This window comes from Bombina bombina, chromosome 1 (assembly GCF_027579735.1).
Source record: "Bombina bombina isolate aBomBom1 chromosome 1, aBomBom1.pri, whole genome shotgun sequence".
NCBI classification, from domain to species: Eukaryota; Metazoa; Chordata; class Amphibia; order Anura; family Bombinatoridae; genus Bombina; species Bombina bombina.
Window position 1 is genome coordinate 1,149,416,505 of NC_069499.1, and position 26,431 is coordinate 1,149,442,935.

The 26,431-nt window shown below is 35.9% G+C and overlaps 1 protein-coding gene across 1 annotated transcript in view; it reads left to right on the forward strand.

Annotated features, from left to right (window-relative positions):
• Nucleotides 1-26,431, forward strand: part of WNK4 (WNK lysine deficient protein kinase 4) — a 247,970-nt gene that overhangs the window by 134,288 nt on the left and 87,251 nt on the right. The window contains exons 2-4 of the mRNA XM_053699477.1: nucleotides 11,770-11,942; nucleotides 17,838-18,058; nucleotides 18,372-18,529. Coding sequence (XP_053555452.1) covers nucleotides 11,770-11,942; nucleotides 17,838-18,058; nucleotides 18,372-18,529 — 552 coding nt within the window. The remainder of the gene's footprint in view (nucleotides 1-11,769; nucleotides 11,943-17,837; nucleotides 18,059-18,371; nucleotides 18,530-26,431) is intronic.

Here is a 26,431-nt window from a genome sequence, read left to right on the forward strand (position 1 = left end):
GGCATGTTGTAATTTATGTCTACTGTTCTTCATCATAAGTGCAATTAAATAAAGACATTGTACGTACATTTAAAGGAACATGGAACCCAACATTTTTCTTTCCAAGTTACTTCTATTATCTAATTGGCTTCATTCTTTAGATATCCTTTGTTGAAGAAATAGCAATACACATGGTTGAGCCAATCACACAAGGCATCTATGTGCAGCCACCAATTAGCAGCTATTGGGAATATAGATGAAGCAAATTCGATAATAGCAGTAAATTGGAAAGTTGTTTAAAATTGCATGCTCTTTCTAAATAAATGAAAGAAAGAAAATTGGGTTTCTGTCCCTTTAATTTGAATGTTAAAGTAATGATAAACTTTCCCCTTTGTATAAACAGATTTGGAATGTTAGCAATATTTTAGATGGAGTTTAATTAATCAGATGTAGATAAATTTTAACTTACTTTGTAATGTAGCACTGAAATTCTAATACCCTGCACTCTGGCTGCCCACTTCAAAAGTATGTTTTTTTTCTGAGCTAATGGTTTGAACTGTTCTCCAATCGGAATTCTAGCTACAAAAAAAAATTGTGTGAGTACCGTATGGCTAGAGCGCTGATTGAAGAACAGTTCAAACTGTTAGCTCATAGAAAGAAATTACTTTTGAAGTGCCGAAGCATAGCGTATTTGAATTTCAACATTACATTAAAAAGTAAGTTATTGCTCATCCTCATTACAACTGAGGAATTACACAACTTACACAATTGTAACCTATAATCTTTTTCAAGTGGCATTTCAAAAAGTTGTGTTTGTATGTCACAATTTATTTGTATTAGGTTGCCTCTGTGTGCTAATGTGTTGAGTATCTGTCAGTCTGTTTGTGTAGTATTGATAATTATTCTCTAATGTTTCTTAAAGCAATATGATCTGAACACCAGACAGTATACCATCTTGTAGAGCTCTCTGTAGATTGTAAATCTCCTCACTATAGTATGCAAGGATGGCATTGTTCAAGGTATCTGCTCATCATTGTCAGGTTATAGGTGTGAGCAAAACTATCAAGTCAGAATATAATATAATGGGCTACACTATTTGAGTCTATTATATAGAGAAATCTATGGATAAGCTTACACACTTATAACATGGACATTAGATATCAAAATACTGTCTACTTATTAAGTGGTTCTATCACAATCCCTTATTAAATATATTAAAATGTGCAGAATTACTATATGTTTTGAAGTGTGGCTATTTGACATGAAATGTTTGGTTGGGATTAAACACTGAATGCATAAATAAATCATGACAGTGATGTCACCAAGACCCCAGTGTGGCAGTAGCAATGACCATGAAACATGAATATCACAGGCAACGTTGCCTCCAGGTAGCAAATGTCCAATAAACCCTTGAAAGCCAGAAAGAAAGATGCTTTTGGCACCAAAAGGATAACTCTTATTCCCAATCTGTAACGCTAAGCATAAACATAACCTTGATGATGTATATATATAAATATATCATACCATATGTGTGTCTATATTTCGTATGATGAAGGTGTTCATTGGGGTGTCCCAATATATTTCAGTTTTTGCATATACCAGTGTGTTTTTGCGTATAACTATATGTTTAAAGGGGATCATATATTTCTCTGTTTCTCTATCATGTTTATTACACTGCATATGTCTCTATTAATCTGACTATAAAACTCTTTGTATGTATATGGCCAGGTTTGTCATTAGACAGAGTATAGGCTGCTGCCTAATCGCATTTCGCTAAGAAAGACTACTGCCTGACTATTTACAACACACTGCTTATTTCCCTATGCATTGTGGGCTATGTAGTTGCCAGTTGGCTTCTAAGTAGAGAGAATTAGAGGCTGCTCTATGCAATTTACAACCCACAACCAATAACCCATGGGTACAAGTGAGGAGAAATACCAGAGATGGAAACCTGAGATGAATAATTGTCTACCTACATGCATTAATATCATTACCATGTGTATAATTATGCTACTGTGTGCTACTGTCTGATATCAGTGTGTCCATGTGCGTATCAGTGCATCTTTTCTGTTTCAGTTTGTTTTCCTGTTCTAGGGGGTCTGACTTCATACTTTTATATATGCATATTTCTTTAAATTCATATGTCTGTATTTTTGCTAGTGTATGTGTCATAGCAGTCATAGCAGTGGACTATAAAGGACTATAAAGGATATTAATATCTTTCTGTCAATCTATTTTGAAGTGTTCTGGTGCCAATGTCTTTGTGTTGTTTCCCTGCAAGTTTATTTTATTTCTCTGTGCACAGGTACTGAAGATTGTTTTCATGTATCCTGTGATCTGCCTCCCTTTTTCTTGATTGCTGATCTTGTTTTTTCCTTCCGTATGAAGAATCATTGCCAGAATACTGGAAGGTTAATGTTCCACCTTAATGCCATGACTCCTTTTGGAACATACTAACAATACCTACAGAGATCGTTCCTTAGAAGAGAGTCCAATGCCTACGGCAAACATAGTTACTGGCATGTGATTTTTTTCTTGTCGGATTATCAAAATTGTTATATAGTTTGAAGCTCATTCACAAACTTACAAACTCCATATTCAAACCACAAAACATGAAAACATCAAGTTGCGTCTTAAATATCATTGACAGTGACAGTGACCTAATAAAATGTAACAGAACCTAAATTTCCACGGAGGGCAAAAAGATTTAGAATTTCAGAAATAGCATTGTTTGTAAAAAAAAAAATGTAACCGTTGATTAAAAAAAAAAAACTGCTAAAAGTAATAAACAAACTAAATGTCCACTAAAAACTATTGCATTGGCTGCAAGATGTAATAAAGATCATTTGTTAAAAGCTGCTATTTTAAATAATAATTTGCATTTGCCAAAATAATACAATTACATTTTGGGCTAGATTACAAGTAGTTAGCACATGTGTAATATTAAAATATCGTGCCCGCTTTAACTTGCACACGTATTACAAGTTGAAAGTAGACACGACCGCACAAGCGCAACTAAATTTGCACTAGCCGCGTTAGCTTGAATGAAGATCTTGCAATAAACACTACATAAATAAATTCAATTTAACAGTTGCACTCATATATACACTATCTAATAAAATTATTCACATATTATTAAAAAAAAATGATAATGGGGGAACTTCCGGGCAGCGGCAATGTACAGTCGCATAGCTGCATGCTGCTACAGCTTTTCTCTGATAATTTTAAAAAATCTACCCTTCTGCAGATCAATCCATGTAACTATTTACAAGAACTGTTTTATATCTTGGAAGCCACAACTTTTTATACCTAAAGTTATAGGAATCGTCTGGAGCTGTTATAAGAACTCTGCCTTTTCTATACCCCCGGCGAGGCGCCCTCGGCCCTGTCATTAAGCTGCACTGAGTGTGCTTTACTGAATATATACTGCATCTAATCTGCCTGACTACAGTTTTATGTGGAAGACCATGGAGTGCGCTATTGATATTTTGAGGGAGCTGAGTCACCTACTAGCGGAACATCACGCTGCATTTGAGAACATTTTACACACAGCATTCAAGCTCAAGGGCAACCACCTGTCCCATGCAGTCACCCAACTTGAGCCTGTTCTAACGGAACGAGAGAGTGATAGCATTTTGGGACCCCAGCACTCCACTTGCACTCAGAACAGCAGCGAGAGACCAATAGAACCCAGCACCAAGCTGCCCGTAGTGAAATATGGGAAGATAGTCAATGCGCACATCAGTGTTTCTGTGAGCATTGCTGCCGTATCATGGATCATTCACAGCGATGTAGTTGTAAACCAACAAACCATTTCATCTAATCAGAGAACTGAACTATATACACTCAGAGGAACCCCGATTGCACACCGCCTCCAAGGCCAAAGAGCGTCATGGCCACAATCGATCCTGCCTTCAAATGTGTCTTTACCCATGGAACTATTGCAATTCAAATGGAAGACAGGCATCGTATTGACCGCACTGGGGAACTATTTTCCTATGTTACCTGCCGGCGTGGGGTAGATATGGAATGCACTTCATGGGGCTCTTACTTATTCCCTGCTCTGTTAGAGTGTTCTGATATAAGTTCAGTTTGTGTTAAATAATCACATAACTGCCTGTTTCTTATTGTTTTATAATCTCCCACTGGGACATGCTCATACTTTACATATAGCCCTGCTCTTTTAACGTTCACAGCAATAAGCTTCTACAGTCGCTTTTTTTACTTATACCCTGGAGTACAGGATAGCCTCTAAGCTCTACTAATATTCCTAGAGCTCTAGTTTAGCATTTTGAACTGACGAGTGTTGCCAGCGGCTGGGGCAGCATGATGTCTACTCTTTTTGCCAATAAAGTTCGATACTGGAGCTTTGGAAATAGCCTTTACACTTTAACAAACTCTAAAGTCCGCACCTATAAGCTTTACATCTTCTTTTATGAACATCTAAGGTATAACATTATTGTATTGTCTGTAGCTAATCCTGTACTGTGGTATGATTGTAATATCCTGTAGAAGACTATTTAACCCCCTCTGTGCTGGTGGCAGATGAGTCTCTCATACTATAAATGTGATTCTTCTACTTGGTTGGGCCCCTTCCATGTTGCCTCTGACTCCCTTATATGCCTTTTAACTCCTGTAGTTAACTCTCTTATTCCAAGTGCCTCTCCACTCCATATTAAGCATTAAAAAGTTTTTTTTAGCTAACATAGCAGAGCCCTATGTATAACCTCTTAAATTACTTGTTGCAATGTTACCTTGTTTACACAATTTATAAAACACAAAAAATGTCTTCTTGGGGACCCAAGAGTGGTCTCTCTTATTTCAGACATACCTACTTTAGCATTGTAGATCAGACTATGTCGGGGGGTCCAAGAGTGGTCTCATGAGTTTATTTTGTAGGTATACAGGAATATTTGGCAAATAACATTTTTATTTCTCTTGTCTTATGTCATATAAATGTGCAATGTATATCGCTTTTGTTTTAGATAAGCTGTTAGCTTTGAAGTCACTTTTTTAACATTTCTTCTTTATCCAGTGCATTATGACATTCAATATTTGTATGCCTTGAATTAAACCACAAAAAAAATAATAAAAAAATTATAATAGTTCAAAGGTATATGGTATATGACAAGGTGTTTGAATGGAAAGGGCTATAACTGATATATACATACCTATATGTATGTATATATTATATGTGTATATATGTTTATATGTGTTTACATGTATATACATATATACAAAAATAAACATATATATATATATATATATATATATGCACACATATGTCCCTTTTTACTCAAATACCTGAAAACATATATATATATAACACTATCAAAATCCTTAATATTCTGTTAAAAGTGTGCTAAAATGCCTCATTTCATAACAATTAAATAAAATTATTCTAGGGTCAACCAAACTTCTGGCATTATCTTGTTGTGAGAGATCAAATTTAAATTTGCTACACAGAGCATATGTTTGTGTCAGGTGTGTGTGCACGTGACATACCTGTATATGCAATGGGAGCATTCTTTTACCAGAAGCGCTTTTGCAAACAAAATGTATTGCACAAATGCTTCTTTTATGTCCCTAGACCTGGACTTGCATAACATTTCTTTACCTCTTTTAATTATTACACTGGAAATTATAGTTAAAACTATTTCATACATTTATTTTGTTAGTTACTTAGGGTGTCAACCCCACATCTAGCTGAGCTGAACAACTCTACAAAGTCTACTAATTCCTATGATCATACTATAACACCCATCATTATAAGTTTTATAAGCAAACTTAACGTCAGCGTGTTCCGCAAGATACATAATGGTTTAAGCATTATGTAATTATGCATTTCCTTTTTTTTTGTTAAGTTGTCATATTGCAGTGAAGCCCTGGCTTGTTCATTGTTAGATTGATTTATGGGTTTTAATTACATACACCAGTTGTTTAACATGTTGAAATGCTAATTCTGCCTTCATAGTTTTTTAATTAACTTTCAGAGTTGTAACCTAAATTTCCTTGGATCTAAAGTTTATTAAAAAAATTCTACTAGAGATATTTTCATTCATAGGGGCCAATTTATCAAGCTTCGTATGAAGCTAAAGACCGCTGCTCGTTAACTTGTTCACCTGCACTGAGGCCACGGACAGAAATCAACCTGATCTAATACAATTGGGTTGATTGAGACCCCCTGCTAGCGCCTGATTGGCTGCGAATCGGCAGGGGGCGGCATTGCACAAGGAGTTAACAAGAACTGCTGGTGCAATGAAAAATTTATCAATGTGCAGCGGACATGATACGCTACATCGTATCATGTCCGCTCGCACTATGATAAATCTACCCCATAGACACCATAGGCTAGATAGCAAAATTATTACTGCTATTGTGCGCTAACATCACTCAGTTAAATTAATCATTTTTGCACTCCTATTACAAGTTGAAAGAAATATATTCACTCTCGAGCAAAAATCTAGGTGCGCTAAAATCTGGATGACAATTAGTGCACTAAATTTCTCACCTATTAGACTACTAAGAGGGGGTGCTAATAAAATTCATGTTGGGTATCGCTCAAGCCCTAAGATGAAGGTGCACTAAACCAAAGATCAAATAGTTGAGTCCTTTATTTACTATTAAACTATGATATTGTATTTAAATATATGTTTAAAACACTGCACACATAAATACATGCATATGTACACACACAATATATATATATATATATATATATATATATATATATATATATATATATATATATATATATATATATATATATATATATATATATACATAATACACACATAATCACATTGTCTGTCCAATACATGGCTGCCATGTCATCACAATGCTAGTACTGCAGCTTTCTTTTTCACAGATTCATTGGTCCATCCTTTGACTGACTCTTTTTTGTTCTAGGATTGCATATGATGTAAACATTTTTATAACTAGGATTTCTACAATGTAAAATGACAAAATCAGCTTGTTGATATTTAGTGTAGAAACTCAAATGAAAGTTGTATAAATATTTCATTAAACATATGCCAAAAGCATATTTACAAATACTTATAATACAATCAGGGCACACTAAGTTAAAGGACCAGTCAACACAGTAGATTTGCATAATCAACAAATGCAAGATAACAAGACAATGCAATAGCACTTAGTCTTAACTTCAAATGAGTAGTAGATTTTTTTTTTCTGACAATTTTTAAAGTTATGTCTTTTTCCACTCCCCTGTACCATGTGACAGCCATCAGCCAATCACAAATGCATATACGTACCATGTGACAGCCATCAGCCATTCACAAATGCATACATACTTATTCTTGCACATGCTCAGTAGGAGCTGGTGACTCAAAATGTTTAAATATAAAAAGACTGTGCACATTTTGTTAATGGAAGTAAATTGGAAAGTTGTTTAAAATGGCATGCTCTATCTTAATAATGAAAGTTTCATTTTGATTGAGTGCCCCTTTAAATACACAAGACGATCATTTATTGTGTAAAAAAATATTGTTTATGTTGCCCAAGGCCTAAATGAATTTACAAACTCCTCTCAATTATAAGCTCTCATTCACCACAAAGGTCTTTGTGGTATAATGCTTGTCTGAAATACAGTACTTCTTTACCTGATAAACAAGGCCTCACATAACTCATATAGGGCTAGATTACAATTGGCGCACTAACGTTAGCATGGGCGTGTGTGTGTATGTATGTAATGTATGTATATATATATGTGTGTGTGTGTATGTGTATGTGGGCATATATATAGATATATGTATATTTACATGTGTATTTATGTATATATATATATATATATATATATATATATATACATACATACAAGCACATATAAATACATATATACACATTTTGGAGCCCTTGCCACTCAAATACATTAAACTGCCAAAAGCATTTTTAAATAAATATTATATTTCATAATGTGTTTTAACTATGTATTTAATGTACATATTTCACATTTCAATGTTCTTCACATACAGGAAAATGTTCTTTGTATATTTAAATAGATACTCCTATATATATGTATGTAAACCTATACCTGTATATATTCATATAGATATATACGTATAAATATATATTTTACATTAACATAATCAGATATGTATTGAAATATATATTTAAAATAAAAAATAAAATGTTCTTGTATATGAAGAACATTGAAATGTGAAATTTTAATAACTACTGTTAGCTATAGCACTGTAGATTTAATATGGTGTTTTTTCTTCTGCGCTCTCCATTGAAATCATTGAAGAACATTGAAATGTGAAATATGCATAACTCACTTTGAGTTAGCACTGTAGGTCTAACACCGCATTGGGTTAGCGCACATGAAGAATTAGTTATCTTAAGGCACGTTATGTAAATATTGACTATAAAATATTGAAAAAAAATATTAATAATAATTATTAAATAGTTAATGAAAAAATATACATATACAATATATTCAAATTATTTTTTAGAATTTTTAAGAACATCTATAATAATTGTTTACATTAAATATAAATATTTTTCAATATTTTATATTTAACAAAGACATAACACACCATAATATAACTCATGTTGGGTTAGCGCACATGAAGAATTAATGTACTCCTGTTGGGTTTCTGTGCGCATAAAAATTATTTAAAAATATTAATAATTATTGTAAATGATTCATTATTATAGATGTTTTTAAAAATTCTAAAAAAATTATTTGAATATATGTATATTTTTCAGTAACTTTAATAATTATTAATTATTATTAATATTTTTCAATATTTTAAATTTAATATTTACATAACACGCCTTAAGATGACTAATTCTTCATGTACGCTAACCTGACACCATGTTAGACCTGTACAGCGCAAAACCCAAAGCGTGTTATGAATATTTTACAGTACATGTTCTTCACATAGAAAAAAATGTCATTTTTATTTTTAAATATATATTTCTAAATATATAAATATATGTTATGATGTTAATGTAAAATATTTATCTATATGAATATATATACAAGTATAGGTATATATAGATATATATAAAAATATCTATTTAAAATAAAAATAACATTTTCCTGTATGTGAAGAATATTGGAATGTGAAATGTTAATAACGCCTGTCAGGTATAGCACTGTAGATTTCATAAGGTGTCAGGTTAGCGCATGATCAATAACTGTACATCCTTTTTTCTTTTGCGCTCTCTATTAAAGTCTATGGGGAGAATAAGTTAACACGGTCACAATATCCGAAGTCCTTTAGTTAGCGCAAACCAGGTTTCACTTGGGTGCAAAATTTTAACTTTTTATTTGTAATGTAAGCGCTAACTTGTGAGCACAAAAAAATTACTTCTACCGATGTTAGCTGTAAAATTGTAATCTAGCCCATAATGATTATAACCTGATTAAAAGTTGTTGTTTTTTCTAACAATTGTTTATCAGAGAAAAATACAATGAAAATATATTAAATGCTTGTGCTTAGGAGAAAGAATGTGTCATTGGTTAAAAATTGTAAATCTGGTGCCTGTTGTCCAAGATTATTATTGTTTAAGAAGGGAAGAGGGGGTCCTCACATAGTAAATCTTACAAAATCTTGGTACAGTGACATTTCATGAGTGTTAAAGGCAAAATAATATATAATAAATGTGACCCGTGTGATGTCTGCTGTGATAGTAGTATAGATTAAAGCTGAGTAACAAAAAAGAGGGTGAGGCCTATCAATGTGACAATAGTTCAACACATAAAACAGATGTTACTCACCAAGACAGCAACATCTACAGATATATGTAGAATACACACATATGCTACAGGAAATGCTCACTCATAGCCTCAATGTGCAGAAACACTCATGGTGATTCAAATGTATTACAGGACAGGCACACTCCTGACCTCACATAGTATACTGTACATCAAACATAATTTTGACCTCTATATTGCACATTATACTGTAGATCAGACAGACTCCTGACCTTTATATACACATACTATAATGCAGATCTGTACATACATAGTATACTGCAGTTCAGACACACTCCTGACCTCTATATGCACGTAGTATACTGCAGATCAGATACACTCCTGACCTCTATATAGACATAGTATACTGCAGATCAGACACACTCCTGACCTCTATATAAACATAGTATACTGCAGATCAGATACACTCCTGACCTCTATATTGACATAGTATACTGTACATCAAACATAATTTTGACCTCTATATTGCATATTATACTGTAGATCAGACAGACTCCTGACCTTTATATACACATACTATAATGCAGATCTGTACATACATAGTATACTGCAGTTCAGACACACTCCTGACCTCTATATGCACGTAGTATACTGCAGATCAGATACACTCCTGACCTCTATATAGACATAATATACTGCAGATCAGACACACTCCTGACCTCTATATACACCCCTGACCTCAGTATACACATAGTATACTACAGATCAGACACACTCCTGACCTCTATATACACATAGTATACTGCAGATCAGACACACTCCTGACCTCTATATAAACATAGTATACTGCAGATCAGATACACTCCCAACCTCTATATACACCCCTGACCTCAGTATACACATAGTATACTGCGGATCAGACACACTCCGAGCCCTGACCTCAGTATACACATAGTATTCTGCAGATAAGACATACCTGACCTCTTTATATACATATTTTTGTCTAGACCAACTAGGTTTGTTCCTAAGGCAGCAGGATTTAGGGGTGGAGCAGTAAGTTTAGTGGGGGAGTTCTATGGCATGATGCCTTCTTCACACTCTTATGCACTCCAAATATTTAATGTATTGATCAATTTATTACAGATCAATAATTACCCAAAATTGTTGGGGTTAGGGCTATTTTGGTTTCCCAGTGCCTATGGCAGCACAAAAATCAACTACACCACTATGTCCATGACTACTCTTCATGTTCTCCTAAATTGTGCAGAACAAGCACACTCCAGGACTAATACTTCCTTCTGTATAAAAATATCTAATGCAAAACACACACAGCTGTAATTTGCTCTATAAACAGATTTAGCACAGAACAGACACAAAAATCATTATATGTATCTAAATACAGACACATGTACTACTGAGCCTAGACACTAGTCACTCCTTCAGAAGCTCTTAGAGTATAACAGTATAAAGAATAAAGTAAGATGGTTGAATGTCACCAGCTAGGGGGGTTCTAATTTAAAGTTTACTGTCCATTCATAGAGGACTGGCTGTATAATTGGACCAGGTGGGACAAATAGACCCTGGTGTCATCTTTGAGACTGCTGACTATGGCCTGGTATGAGTTGAACCTCATATCCAAAAGAGTGATATTAGAATTTTAGAGGTTATGGATACTTTTATCATTTGACATGTTTAACAACAGTCCTATAAGAATTGAACAGACTGATGAAAGTGAGGAATTTTATATAAATGAAAAAAATCAGATCATGTCCATATAATCAGAAGAAAGGTATTGTGGCTGATGTTAATATAGTGATCCTAAAGATATATAGTTCTTTGTAATGTTCGTAACAGTGAGATCATATGGAAAAAGTTAATCTCAAATTAGGTGGAAATTGATAGTTTTGAAAATGTGTAAACTGAGGGGTTCCAAATCTATTCAAGTTGTCCTGCTTCATTGCCCAGTAGGGATAACCCTAAAACCAAGAATGTGGGTAAGAATTGGGCTTTCTTATTTTATAAGGAGACTTTTAGTTTTAATGATTAATAGGGAATAATGTGAAATAATCAGATTCCAATCTCTTTTTTTAAATTTTTGTCTACAGACACGGAAGTTAACAAAAGCAGAGCGTCAGCGGTTTAGTGAGGAAGTGGAAATGCTGAAAGGACTTCAACACCCAAACATTGTCAGATTTTATGATTCCTGGAAATGTTTAGTGAAGGGCCAAATCTGCATAGTACTGGTCACCGAACTCATGACGTCAGGCACACTGAAGACGTAAGTAAAGCCTTATCTCTAAAATGTTTGGTCCTAAAGTTTGTTGTAATGTTGAATAGCTAGTATTGACCCACTGTTCATTTTCAAAGAAAGTTATGGTGATACAAAAATATCATCCCTGGATTTTAGAATCAGTGCTTTAAAACTATTTTGTGATATATATTGGTCAAATACTCTAAAATCTGACAGTATGACCTGATCCATTATGACATATGTTTAAGAGACACTAACTTTAGCTGTACAAAGGTTTACCTTGACATCTAGTAAAATCCTCTGATTGTAATCTTCAGAGAAATACCTCTCTGGTCGACACAGAAAGGCTGATGGACAAGTGTAAATCTATGGACTATAGACGGTCATAAAATGAAAATGAAGATGTCCATGTTTAAAGGATTCTACAAAAAAAGGTCTTTAGTAATATTTAAACCATTAAGGTACTAGATATTTTATTTTATCAATACAGGATTAAAAAAAATGCTAACAATTTCTAATAATTGTGACCCCACATTTCTAAGTCATTCTTTGAAACGATCCACCAATAAAAACAACACACCAACTGATTGGGATAGAAAAGGCAGCAGCTTATATATTAAACCAAACCATTAACAGCTTAACATTTTAACTTTTCAACACTTAACACCTCAGTGCTTGTTTTACATCAATCTTCCTTTCTGTTAGACCACCAAGTACCAGCCATTATCCATCAGGCGTAAGCCTCAACAGACCATAGTAAGCACCCCGCCACTGCTGCAACAAAATTTCCCACCTTAGCTAATACTTAGGGAGGGAGGGCGGGAAACTCTTCCTACTGTGCTGCTCCTGAACAAACTACTGACGTTATTTCCTGCCAGGGGTTTTTAAACCCCCCCCCCTCTAACCCCCACTCCTTGTCCTACCATTCACCTCCTGAACTCCTATCAAGTGGAGTCATATGTGACCTCTTTCCATTGCTGTCATCCGGGCTTTTCTTTACAGATGGCCTCTTTATGGTACACTGGCAATCCTGACATCTGTCTTGATTTTATTTTTTATTTCACAGATAAATACGTATTTAATATTTAACCCTCATTTCCGTATTCTTGAGGTGAAGACCTATATTTCTGGGGTTTATGATACACCCATGTAGTGATTGTATTTTAAAGTCTTTTCAACACTTTAATGAACAAAAGCCTTATTAACCTTCCTAACAAATTTGTATTCAGCTTTACCGTTTAAGACTTGTGTCCCATGTGGTTCATGAAACCCTCATATACGTATAATCATAGTAGATATGACCTCTTAGTAGTGGATGTGATTCCTCACTATCCACAGGTTAAAGGGATACTAAACTCAATTTTTCTTGCTTTCATGATTCAGATAGAGCAGGCAATTTTTAGCAACTTTCTAATTTACTTCTGTTATCAATTTTTCTTCATTCTCTTGCTATCTTTATTTAAAAAGCAATAATATAAAGCTTAGAAGCCAGCCCATTTTAGGTTCAGCGCCCTGGCTAGCACTTGCTTATTGGTGGCTACATATCCCTGCCTGTGTGTGTGTATCTGCCTATTACTGCCTGAGTGTGTGTGCCTATCTATCCCTGCCTGTGTGTGTATGCCTATCTATCCCTGCCTGTGTGTGCATGTCTCTGTCTATTACTGCCTGTGTGTGCATGTCTCTGTCTATTACTGCCTGTGTGTGTATGCCTATCTATCCCTGCCTGTGTGTATATGCCTATCTATCCCTGCCTGTGTGTGCATTTCTCTGTCTATTACTGCCTGTGTGGGCATGTCTCTGTCTATTACTGCCTGTGTGTGTGTGTGTGTGTGTGTATGCCTATCTATCCCTGCCTGTGTGTATATGCCTATCTATCCCTGCCTGTGTGTGCATTTCTCTGTCTATTACTGCCTGTGTGGGCATGTCTCTGTCTATTTCTGCCTGTGTGTGCATGTCTCTGTCTATTACTGTCTGTGTGTGCATATCTCTGTCTATTACTGCCTGTGAGTGCATGTCTTGGTCTGTTACTGCCTGTGTATGCATGTCTCTGTCTATAACTGTCTGTGTGTGCACGTCTCTGTCTATTACTGTCTGTGTGTGCATATCTCTGTCTGTTACTGTCTATGTGTGCATGTCTCTGTCTATTACTGCTTGTGAGCGCATGTCTCTGTCTATTACTGCCTGTGAATGCATGTCTCTGTCTATTACTGTCTGTGCATGTCTCTGTCTATTACTGCCTGGGAGTGCATGTCTCTGTCTATTACTGTCTGTGAGTGCATGTCTCAGTCTATTACTGTCTGTGAGTGCATATCTCTGTATTACTGTCTGTGTGTGCATGTCTGTCTATTACTGCCTGTGTGTATAGTATATTTGAAAAATGAACAAACAGCTATTACAGCTGTGCAAAAAATCTCATAGACTTTAATAGTAAATTTTGTAAAAAAAAAATTCTTATAACTTTTCTAAATAATTGTAATAGACCCCTAAATATGTTACAAATACACCCAGTGACATATTGCAATCCTTTAGAAAATATTACCTGATGACTTTTCTGCAAAGTTCATCTTTAAAGTCTATTGGAAGTTTTGTAGATACATTTTGGATAAGAATTTAAAGGGATTGATATGCATTAAACAAATAAATATGCATAGCTATAAGAAAAGTATAAATATAATGGCAATTAGTAAAAGATATAAAGATATTTTTTATATAATATCAATATATTTGGAAAAAACATTTTAGTAGAAAAATGACACATTTAAACGGACAGGAAAGTCAAAATTAAACTTTTATAATTCAGGATACACCAAAAAATGTTAAGACAATTCTATTATTCTTGTTCTCTTGGTATCCATTGTTGAAAAGCATATGTACATATCCTTAGCAGCAGCAATGCACTACTAGGAGGTAACTGCTGGTTGGCTGTAACACACATTTTTCTCTTGTCATTTGCTCACCAGATGTGTTCAGCTAGGTCCCAGTAGTGCACTGCTACTTTGGAGCTGACCTCTAAATGACAGAGTGACATGCAAGGTCTAGGAGGGGGACTTTAGAATCTGTGAGGGGGCGCATTTTGGAATTTTGCCCTGGGAGCCAGATTCTCTAGAAACGGCCCTGCCTTTAAGTTCTACTTTTATCTTTTATTTGGGAGTCATTTAATGTTGCCAGCTGTGCTACACAAATATAATAGTGTGGGATCATGCTCAGAACAAATGGCCCCGCAGCTCCTATCATGTGGCCATATCAGACCTCAGATCAGACCTCTTTTGCCTTCAGCTCCTGTCAGTTATATCCCCATATAACCTCAGAGCAGGCCCTATTAATAAACAGTCCGGTTTGTTTATATAACTTTTACTTGACTGGCACTTACAATACTGGGTTGCCCATTTAAATTAGCATTGGTCAATTGCCTTAAACATGAGGAGCAGTAGATCAATATTACAGAAGCTTTATGGGCCACATGTAATTTATTGGCTATTAAACGCACCGATAAGCATATATTTCCTAAAGATGTCTAGTGAGGCCCGGCCAGGTTTAGATAAAGCTGGCACTATTTTTTTGCCCATACAGCAGAATTCACCAGAGCACACATTCTTAGTTCTGCTTGTTCCCAGGAGCCTAAAACACTAGAGGGCCATGTGTAGCACATAGGCCACCAGTTGGCCATACCTGAGTTAAATCATGGATACCTAGCAACCGGGCTCTTGTTCACCTGATGAGGCCTATAAAGGGATCTGGGAGACAGGGTGTTGACGCTTAGGATGGGCTTGGGAGACAGGGTGTTGACGCTTAGGATGGGCTTGGGAGACAGGGTGTTGACGCTTAGGATGGGCTTGGGAGACAGGGTGTTGACGCTTAGGATGGGCTTGGGAGACAGGGTGTTGACGCTTAGGATGGGCTTGGGAGACAGGGTGTTGACGCTTAGGATGGGCTTGGGAGACAGGGTGTTGACGCTTAGGATGGGCTTGGGAGACAGGGTGTTGACGCTTAGGATGGGCTTGGGAGACAGGGTGTTGACGCTTAGGGTGGGCTTGGGAGACAGGGTGTTGACGCTTAGGATGGGCTTGGATCCTCACTGCAATATTCAGTGCCCCCAGTGTTAAAACCCTTAGCAATACTGGTAATGTAATTGCATATTTGCCAGTTTTATATCAGGCAATATAAAGTGAGGACTGAGGATTTACAATATAATTTACCCATTAGAACTTAATAAGCTAAATGTGCTAAATAGGGATCAGGGTATTGTTTGTTTATGTTAATAAAATATTTATCACAAATTAGTTCATTGAGATTTAAACATTTTTTTTTATTTATTGACAAATTACACATGCGAGAAAGCTACAAGCAGAATAATGTAACTATTTTAACTGGTCTACGCTTATTTTGTACAATTAAGGATGAAATAATTGTTAACAATTCCACCTGAAATACAATAATTGCGGTGATTTTACACACTATACAGGAAAATAAAAAAAATGGACAAGTTCATTTTAATAATATTGATCACATTAACACTTTACCCACACATTTATTTATTTTTTCCAATTAATTTTTATTAGTAGTTTAACATAATTATACAGACATTTACTTTGTCATAATTCATACAATGTTTATCCAGGTATATTTGTGCAAACAAAGGAAACAGATAGAAGGAAAAAGAAAGTGCATTATCAATAATCAAACCATAAACAATATTTTATATCGGAGGAGTTGGTACCTTTTCCTTCCTTTCCCCTAACTTTCTTTCCCCTTCCCCTTATACATTCATATCCATTCTTCTCTGAGCCTACTTTCCATTATATACAGTGTATTTTCAAACCTTGTAATAAGCTCTCTCTGGAACTCTCTATCTTGGTTCTTAATCCAGAATTTCCATTTTTCAAAAAACCTGCTAACATTTACCTCAACATTATCCCAAATATCATTTTGCTCAATCAAGAATTGCTTCTGTACTATATTTTTCAATATTTTAAGTGAGGGTGCCCTTTCGCTTTTCCACCCTTTTAAAATCAAATTTCTACTTAGAATTATAAGCATTACTATAAATGTTTTACATTCTATTACTTCTGTTTTCTTAAAACTTAAGAATATAACATGTTCTGCTTGTAGTAACAACTGCATTTTGCAAATTTTGTTAGCCCAGAATGAAACCATTCTCCAAAATCTTTGTAATTTGGGGCATAACCATAAGCAGTGAATTAAATTAGCCTTGTCCTTTTTGCATTTCTCACAGTTCATTGAGATTTAAAAAAAAAAGGGAAAACCCTCCATCATAAGTACAAATTAAGAAACTAATTGATTTTAAAGCCTATTCAAATATCCAAAATTTCACAGGAACTGCTCTGCTACAGTTTCTTGCATCCATCTATTTATACATTAAAGGGACATGAAACCCAAAGTTTTTCTTACATGATTCAGACAGAGAAAACATTTTTTTAAAAGATTCCAATTTACTTCTATGATGAAATTTGTTTTGTTCTGTTGTTATTCTTTGTTGAATATATATCTAGATAGGTAGTAGTGTGCACATGTCTGGAGCACTACATGACAGGAAATAGTGCTACCATCTAGTGCTCTTGCTAATGTATAACATTGTTGCAAAACTGCTGCCATAAAGTACTGAAGACACGTGCTTCCTGCTTTTCAACAAAGGATAGAAGTAAATTGGAAAGTTGTTTAACATTGTATGCTCTATCTCAATCATGAAAGAAAAATTTGTGGTTTAATGTCCCTTTAATTTTCATAAACATATGCGCTGATATTTAGGTGTTTTTGTTTATAGCATTAGGTAGCTGGAGTCTATATTTATGACATTACCTAATTTGTACCCACACTGTGCTTTCTGGATATAAACAAATCATTTTACTCAAATTTTTTTTAAAAAAAAGCCTTTTTTAAAATTGCATGTTTCTTATTCAACAGCTACTTAAAGAGGTTCAAAGAGATGAAATTAAAAGTTTTACAGAGGTGGAGCCGCCAAATCTTAAAAGGCCTGCACTTTCTCCACACGCGTAGCCCTCCTATTATCCATCGAGACCTCAAATGCGACAACATTTTCATCACCGGACCCACCGGCTTTGTGAAGATTGGTGACCTGGGTTTGGCTACTCTAAAAAGTGCTTCCTTTGCAAAGAGTGTTATAGGTACGGCCTATGGTCAGACTGTGCAATTAGCAATAACTCAGCAGACAGAATAGATATTGTATAGGGTCAGTAAGTGGGGGATATCACCACAGACAGTTTGTATATTATAATATCTGGAGGAGAATATGATTCCAGGCAAGAGTACGTAGTTACTGATAAAGTTAAACTGTGTTAGTATAATTATATGATAAACAGAGTTAGTATTTAATAGATTTCTTTTCATATTGTTTGCGGAAATATATGGACTGAAGATTCCTGTCTACTCTTGAGTTTTGTGGTACTAAATATTTGCTTTTTCTTGGTTCTTTTTTAGGTACACCAGAGTTTATGGCCCCAGAGATGTACGAGGAGAAATATGATGAAGCTGTGGATGTTTACGCTTTTGGAATGTGCATGCTTGAAATGGCTACATCTGAATATCCGTACTCTGAATGTCAGAACGCTGCTCAAATCTACCGCAAAGTGACCTCGGTAGGTTTTAATCTATACATGTATTATGGAAGCTTCATCTTTATAAACAGTATAAACCACAGGTTACTTTTGGCTTTGATTTCTATCAACCACATAAGAATAGCTGCTGTTTGAAACATAGAAATAAAGGTGTCCATTTATCATTGTGCGGATGGACATGATCCGCTATAGCGAACCATGTCCGCCGCACATCGATAAATGCCGACAGCATACGCTGTTGGCATTTATCATTGCACCAGCAGTTCTTGTGAAATGCTGATGCAATGCCGCCCCCTGCAGATTTGCGGCCAATCGGGGGTGTCAATTAGCCCAATCGTACATGATCAGGCGGATTGCTATACGCCGCCTCAGAGGCGGCGTATGAGTTAAGGAGCAGCGGTCTTAAGACCGCTGCTTCTTAACTCCTGTTTCTGGCCAGTCTGAAGGCTTGCGCGGAAACAAGGGGAACAGGGGACATTCGTCCCTTGTTAAATAGACTCCAAAGATTTAAACGGCAGATAAAAGCCATATGCAGAATAAGTCTGCCCACAATTTCCTAAAAGTTAGTAAAACCACCCAATTAGATGCACTTCATAGATTTATGTGATGTTTTTATGATTTTATGTATGTGAGGGTGAGGCATACATTACAATAGGAATCACAAAAAAATTATTTTTAAAATTTTTATAAAATGAATAAATGAAATACTGAAATAAAAAACTTATTATAATAATAATAATAAAAAAAATGTTTTGTTTAATCACATTAAAAATCGTAAGAAATTTGTTCTGCAAAAACTTTATTTTATAAGAAAAATGTAAATTTCTATTGAATTTGTGCAGGAAAGAAATGATTTTACACGCACAGTAGAAATTGTAATAAAACTACACTGCACATGCAAAAAGCTCTGTGAAATTTGTGTATACAACATGAAATTCATGGTGTATTATTTTCCTTATTGTAAAATGAGTTTCCATGCCTCTGCTAGTGGGCTGAACAGGGGCGTTCTTTGGCTGAAATTTCTCCTCCAGGTCTGGCATATTCTATAAATAATTGCCCCCTGCACATCTCACTATTTTTTCAGAAAAAATAAAAAGTAGCAAGATTGTGTCAAAATACACAAAGACTATACTACTTCTATTTTAAGGGGAAAACAATTTTACAGTACACCATCCCTTTAAGAGGCACACACTATGATTCTGTGTACAATAATGTAAGATATAAAGTCATCACCCCACAGGAATAAGTGTATAGTTTTGTGATGAAAACAGTTTTAGAATTTTGCCCGGTTTTGAGGAATGCTGAAGTCCAGACACGTGTTGTACAGGTTAGCAGTACTGAAAATCATGTACATTCCCATAAATATATGCGTAAGGGTTCTTGGAAAAACATATGTGACCACGTACACTACCGGCCAGTTTTCACACCACTTTTATGTTGTAGTACTGAATTAGAACAACAACTAAAACAAGACTCTTGTATGAGTCAGCTTTTCCTATGTAACATAAAAAGACTGTACAATGCTAAGTATAGAATAAAATAAAATATATATTCATTGAGCAAATTTAATCAAGTAAATAATTTGTACTGGTAAATTATTTTTTACTTGTTTCTGAAACTGTGTTGCAAACTCTGCAGTCATAGAGCAGCAATTGGAGCTAATAATTGTTGCCAGCAGATATATGCCTCTTGTCATTGGTTCAGCTTGTTCCCAATAGTGCAATGCTTCTCCATCAACAAAGAATAGAGAGAGAATAAAGCAAATTAAATAATAGAAGTAAAGTGCAAAGTTGTTAAAAATTGAATGCTCCATCTGAATCACAAAATAAAAAAATGTAGGTTTCATGTCCCTGTAAAGGGCCATTTTAGTGATAAAATGACATACTCTAATTTGTTAGCAATGCTGTGTTTAAACTGCCACTGATCCAAGCAGCAACGCTACTCACCTTACCCAGCTGAACAACTAGCACGGCTGATTGGATCAGTGGCAGTTTCAACTCTGGACAAGCAGTGCTCTGTAGCTCCTTTGTGGTACATTACCTATGTGTTTAAACCATTTGCAGGGGTTAAACACATAGGGCTTGATTACAAGTGGAGCACAAAAATATTAGCATTATTGAGCACTAACACCGTCCAAGTTAAATCAATAGTGATCCTATTTTTTTTTTTTTGCTCATATTACTAGTTAAAAGTAAAATGTTCTGGAGGACAGATAGTGTGGTAGTGATTCTCCTCATGGACTTCAATGGGGTGAGCTACAAAACCCTGTTCTGGCTTTTGCTTGTGCACTAACCCGAAGGTACGCTAAGCCAAGTGCACTAAAGCCAAAGGTGGGTTAAATACTGGAAATAGTATTGTTATTTTTATTAAAAATGCGGTATATACATCTATCTATATTTAAAATACATATATCTATAGCTATATAGCTCTATATATATAAAATGTTCTTCTGAGTGAAGAACAATGCTATGTCAAGTATTTCTATTATAAAAAACAAAAAAATGGTGTTAACATTGTTTTAAAGGAATATGGTATATGACAAAGGAATGGCTCAAATGTGTATATATATATATATATATATATATATACACATATGTGTGTGTTTGCATGCGTGTATAAATGTGTATGTGTAAAACAATAAAGTAATCAGATGTAGAGGGATGGAATGTCTGCAATTAACTAGCGCAGTGTGATTTTTAGTCTTGCTACATATTCTGTGTTAAGCACGTTCTTGTCCTTGGGATAATGTGCTCAAATGCAGGACTAATTTTCTTGCAGTTCAGTTTTATATTGTTACTGGAAAAGCCATTTCATAGGTCATTCTCTGATGAGAGTTTGCCATAAGAAACGTATTTGTTCCCAGAATACTGTAGAACTCATTATGTTCATATTAATTAAGTCAGGAGAAAAATGGCTGCTTAATCACAAGAATAAATAGTTGAAATACAATGTTAAAGATCATGGCCACCCTTAGCATTTGCCTGGGCCTTGGACAAGAAATTTGTGGGGCCCCTATACCAATTTCCTAATTCCCCTCCTCCTGTATATCCTGCTGCCTCTTCCAACATTCAGTTTGTCCTATATAAAAGCATAACACTATATATTACCTCTCCGGATACCATAAACACTTCTTCCTAAACTAAATGCTGGGTGCGTGTACATTTCAGCTTCTTCTACCTTCACCACTCGTGACAGTGCAGGGTCTGGTGCCCCTCTTGCCCTGCCCGAAGGGAAGGCCTGTTAAAGGGACAGTAAACTAATTTAAGGCCAGATTACGAGTTTTGCGCAGTCGATATCAGGGTTATCGCGGCTGTTTGTGTGCGGCGTATCACAAGTTGAAAGGGATTGCGAACTCGTGAGGGCAATCAGAATTTATGCTACAATAATTAAAAAATATTTTAAAAAATATTGCTTAAAAAAGTTATTAGGGCTCAAAGATATGAGGTCTTAGGTGTTAGAGGCTTTAACATATAGATACATACAGTACATGTCTAAATATGTATGTGTATATATATTTATATGTGTCTACATTGCGTGCGTTGGTATTACGAGTTGAGCGCAAATATCGCGCTGTGAAAGCGCAATTTAGCACTCCTCTTGTCATCTGGCCCTTAGTGTCCTGTTATTGATCAACTCAGAGCCTTCACCTCATTGCCCCCACTAAATCCAGATTACAATTGATCTATTTTTATTCCATCTACTCAGGATGCTTCTCCAATCAAAGAGCTTGTGATTGCAAGAGATCAGAGCATGGTTCTGCAGCGCATAGCCCAGGCCAGACACTCTTCTGACTATTATCTGATTACAGAGGTCTCTGATTATATTAGCTGCCCTTACTGAATATTTACAGAGGCCATGCTGAGGCTGATTATACAAGCACACTAATTTTTTACAGAAAATGAGGACAAGCTTCTTTTTACCCTCTTGAACTTTCAGAGCAAAATTTGCTCCATGCAATGAAGTATCTTTTGGTAAACATCTGACTGCAGATACCCTTAGACATACACAATATTTCATGCAACTATAAATTTGCTACTAGACCACCAGATTGCAACTGGGTCCATGGAAGCCAGGGCTTAGGGTTCAACATTGGGTAAGAAGAGTTAAAGGGACAGTCTACTTGAAAATTGTTATTGTTTAAAAAGATAGATAATCCATTTATTCCCCATTCCCCAGATTTGTATAACTAGCACTGTTATATTAATATACTTGTTTCCTCTATGATTACCTGTATCTAAGTCCCTGAAGACTTCCCCTTATCTCAGTGCTTTTTACAATCTTGCATTTAGTCAATCAGTGCTGGTTTTTGTATAACCGTTATCATTCTCCATGAGAATGACCACAATGTTATCTAAATGACAATCAGGCCATGTTTATGATGACTGAATAAATACCAGATACTGCACAAGTAAGGGGTATTGGACTTTTTCGAGGAACAATCGGGTCTTAAATGGACATGAAACACAAACATGTTCTTTCATAATTCAGATAGAGAATACAATTTTAAAACAAAAATTCCAATTTGCTTTATTCTTTTAGTATCCTTTGTTGAAGACATAGTGATGCACATGGATGAGCCAATAACATGAGTCATCTATGTGCAGCCACCAATCAGCAGTTCCTGAGCCTATTTAGAATGATGCAAATTAGATAATAGAAGTGAATTGAAAAGTTGTTTAAGATTGCATGCTATTTCTTAAAGTGAAGGTAAACTTTGATGAATGAAAGCCCGGTTTTTAAAAATACTATTAAAAACAGGGGCACTTTCATTCATCAAAGTTTAGAAAGCAGCCGTTTTGTTTAAAAACTTACCTTTCTTCTTTTCATAGCCGGAGCAGCTTCCCCCACACAGAGATCATCTCTTCACACGCCAGCAATGACTAATCCGGCTTCCTCCAATCATGGCATGGCCTTAGGCAATGATTCCCCTGGGGGAAAGCAGTGATTGGAGGAAGCCGGATTAGTCATTGCTAACGTGTGAAGAGAGGATCTCCGGGTGGGGGAAGCTGCTCCGGCTGTGAAAAGAAGAAAGGTAAGTTTTTAAACAAAATGTCTGCTTTCAAAACTTTGATGAATGAAAGTGCCCCTGTTTTTAATAGTATTTTTAAAAGCTGGGCTTTCATTCATCAAAGTTTACCTTCACTTTAACTATGAAAGAAAATATTTAGGTTTTATGTCCTCTTAAGGAGCAGGTGCACTTACTGTTTGTTTCAAAAAACAATTGGGGAAACTTTTTTTAAATAACCAGAGGTCTGATCTCTGGTTAATTGCGCTTAGCGCAATGTGCTCTGGCGAGATCGCAGGAGCATTAACCAGCTACTTCTAATGGCTGGTTGTTTAACGTGCATCCGTAAACGGGCAAATTTGCCCCTTTTCAGACGCACGTTAAAATATCTCTCCATTTGTAATCTATCCTTAAATAGTGATCTTTCATAAAGCTTTGTGTCCCTTTAAGTGAGTGGGAGATGCAGACTGACAGAGGGGGAAATGGAGTTAAAGGAAAAATGAATGTCAGACTTGACAAAAAATAGATTCGAGCAAGGCTTATAGGGTATTTAATACTGAGATACACCATGTAAATGAAGAAAGAGGCAAGCAGGGCAAAGGCAGGTGAGCAGGGCAAGGATTATTATTATTACTATTATCAGGTATTTGTAGAGCGCCAGCAGATTCCGCAGTGATAGAGTGATAGATCAAGCATAGACCAGACAGTCAAGCAAGCAAAAGAGAGAGCTAGATAGGAGAAAGTGAGAAGATAAAGTCAGCTAGGAGTTTAGCAGTAGATAGATATGGGAAGTATCTCCCTATTGTGACCTATCACAAGGTTATGTACCCAGATTAATTCATTGTCGGAAAAAAACATATGTTGCCTTTATAGACTGGAATGACACCTTATCTTGCATAATTCTTCATTTACGTTTTCATCAGTTATGTATTTCTTTTGCAATATTTATATTGGTTGCACCACTTTAGTACATGTAGGTAAATATTGTTTTTATCCTTCTTTTCCATATAATTTATCTGCAGGTCTGAACATTTCCACCAAGTAAACATTTATTCATGTTTTGATGTAAAACACTGGTGGACAAGTGAATTCTGCCCCCTGGTAATATTTTTCCAGAGCTGCCTCTCTGGCCCACAAAGAGGTCCCACAGTCAGTCTCACATTTGATTTTCTCAAAGGCTTTTCCAAAACATTCATGCCTCAGGCAGTAATGTAATTGCTTTTTAATGGAATGGAAACTTCAAGACTATGTATTTCGATGTAATCAGTTTAATAGCTTGCAGTATGTAGAGGACGCAGATCCATGAGGTTGCCGGGCGCTTGAAGGAAAGTGGCGAGGACCAGTTTCATGCTGATCCTGAATGGAGCTGGCAAAGTCACAAAATAACCTCTGTAAGCAGTTTAGATATTCTACTTTGTGGCTCCTGAGAATCACAGGGCTGAGCCAGTTCTGTGTGTAATTGTTTGTGTGTCACAAGACTGAGGTGTACTGTGGAACAGTGTGAAACACAAAGACCTGGGAAGACGCTATGGATAATCCCTTAAAGGGACAATCTACTCCAGAATTTTTATTGTTGTAAAGATAGATAATCCCTTTATTACCCATTTCCCAATTTTGCATAACCAACAATATTAATATACTTTTTACCTCCGTCATTACTGTACCTTGTATCTAAGCCTCTGCAGACTGCCCCCTTATTTCAGTTCTTTTGACAGACTTGCATTTTATCAGTGCGTTCTCATAAGTAACTCCATGGGCACGAGCACAATGTTATCTATATGGCACACATAAACTAATGCCCTCTAGCTGTGAACAACTGTCAAATGCTTTGAAATAAGCACGGACTTAGAAATTAGCACATGAGCCTACCTAGGTTTAGCTTTCAACAAAGAATACCAAGAGAACAAAGCAAATTTGATGATATAAGTGAATTGGAAAGTTGTATAAAATTGCTTGAATCATAAAAGTTTAATTTTGACTAAACTGTCACTTTAATAGTCTACTGAATGAATATGAGGATTTAAAAAAAAACAAAAAAAACAGGAGACTCATAGTAGGAATCGAGTAAATAATTTTCTTAAGATTAGTGGTGAGAATAAGAAAGAGTTATGACGAGGGCAGACTGACCAGCATGCAATTGCTTTTAGTAAATATTGGTTCTACGTAGAATTGATACCTTTTAACATGTTGCTCAGTATTTTCTCTAAACTGTTGAGATTGTTGAGGTTTAAATGTATGAGTTTAAATTAGCTAAAAGGCATTACATTAGCTAAACATTAAATAGTATTCACTAAAGGGACCTGAAACTCAACATTTTTCTTTCATGATCAAGATAATGGGGCAAATGTATCAAGCTCTGCAGTTATGAAGCAGCGGTCACAAAGACCGCTGCTCCATAACCTGTCCGCCTGCTCTGAGCAGACGGACACACATCGCCGGAAATAAACCCAATCGAGTACGATCGGGTTGATTGGCACCCCCCTGCTGGCGGCCTATTGGCCGCGAGTCAGCAGGGGGCGGCGTTGCACCAGCAGCTCTTGTGAGCTGCTGGTGCAATGCTGAATATGGCGAGCATATTGCTCGCCGTATTCAGCAAGGTCTGGCGGACCTGATCCGCAGTGTCGGATCAGGTCCGCCAGCCCTTGATAAATAGGGGCCAAAGTGTACAATTTTAAATAACTTTACAATTTACTTCTGTTACTTTTGTACAAATTTGCTTAGTTCTCTTGTATCCTTTGTTGAAAAGCATACCCAGGTAGACTCAGGAGCAGCAATGCACTACTGAGAGGTAGCTGGTGATTGGTGGCTTTACACCTATGCCTCTTTTCATTGGCTCACAAGATTGAGCTAGATCCAAGTAGTGCATTGCTGTGCTCGAAATAAGCAAATAAAAAGGGCATAAAACAAATGTGGTTGAC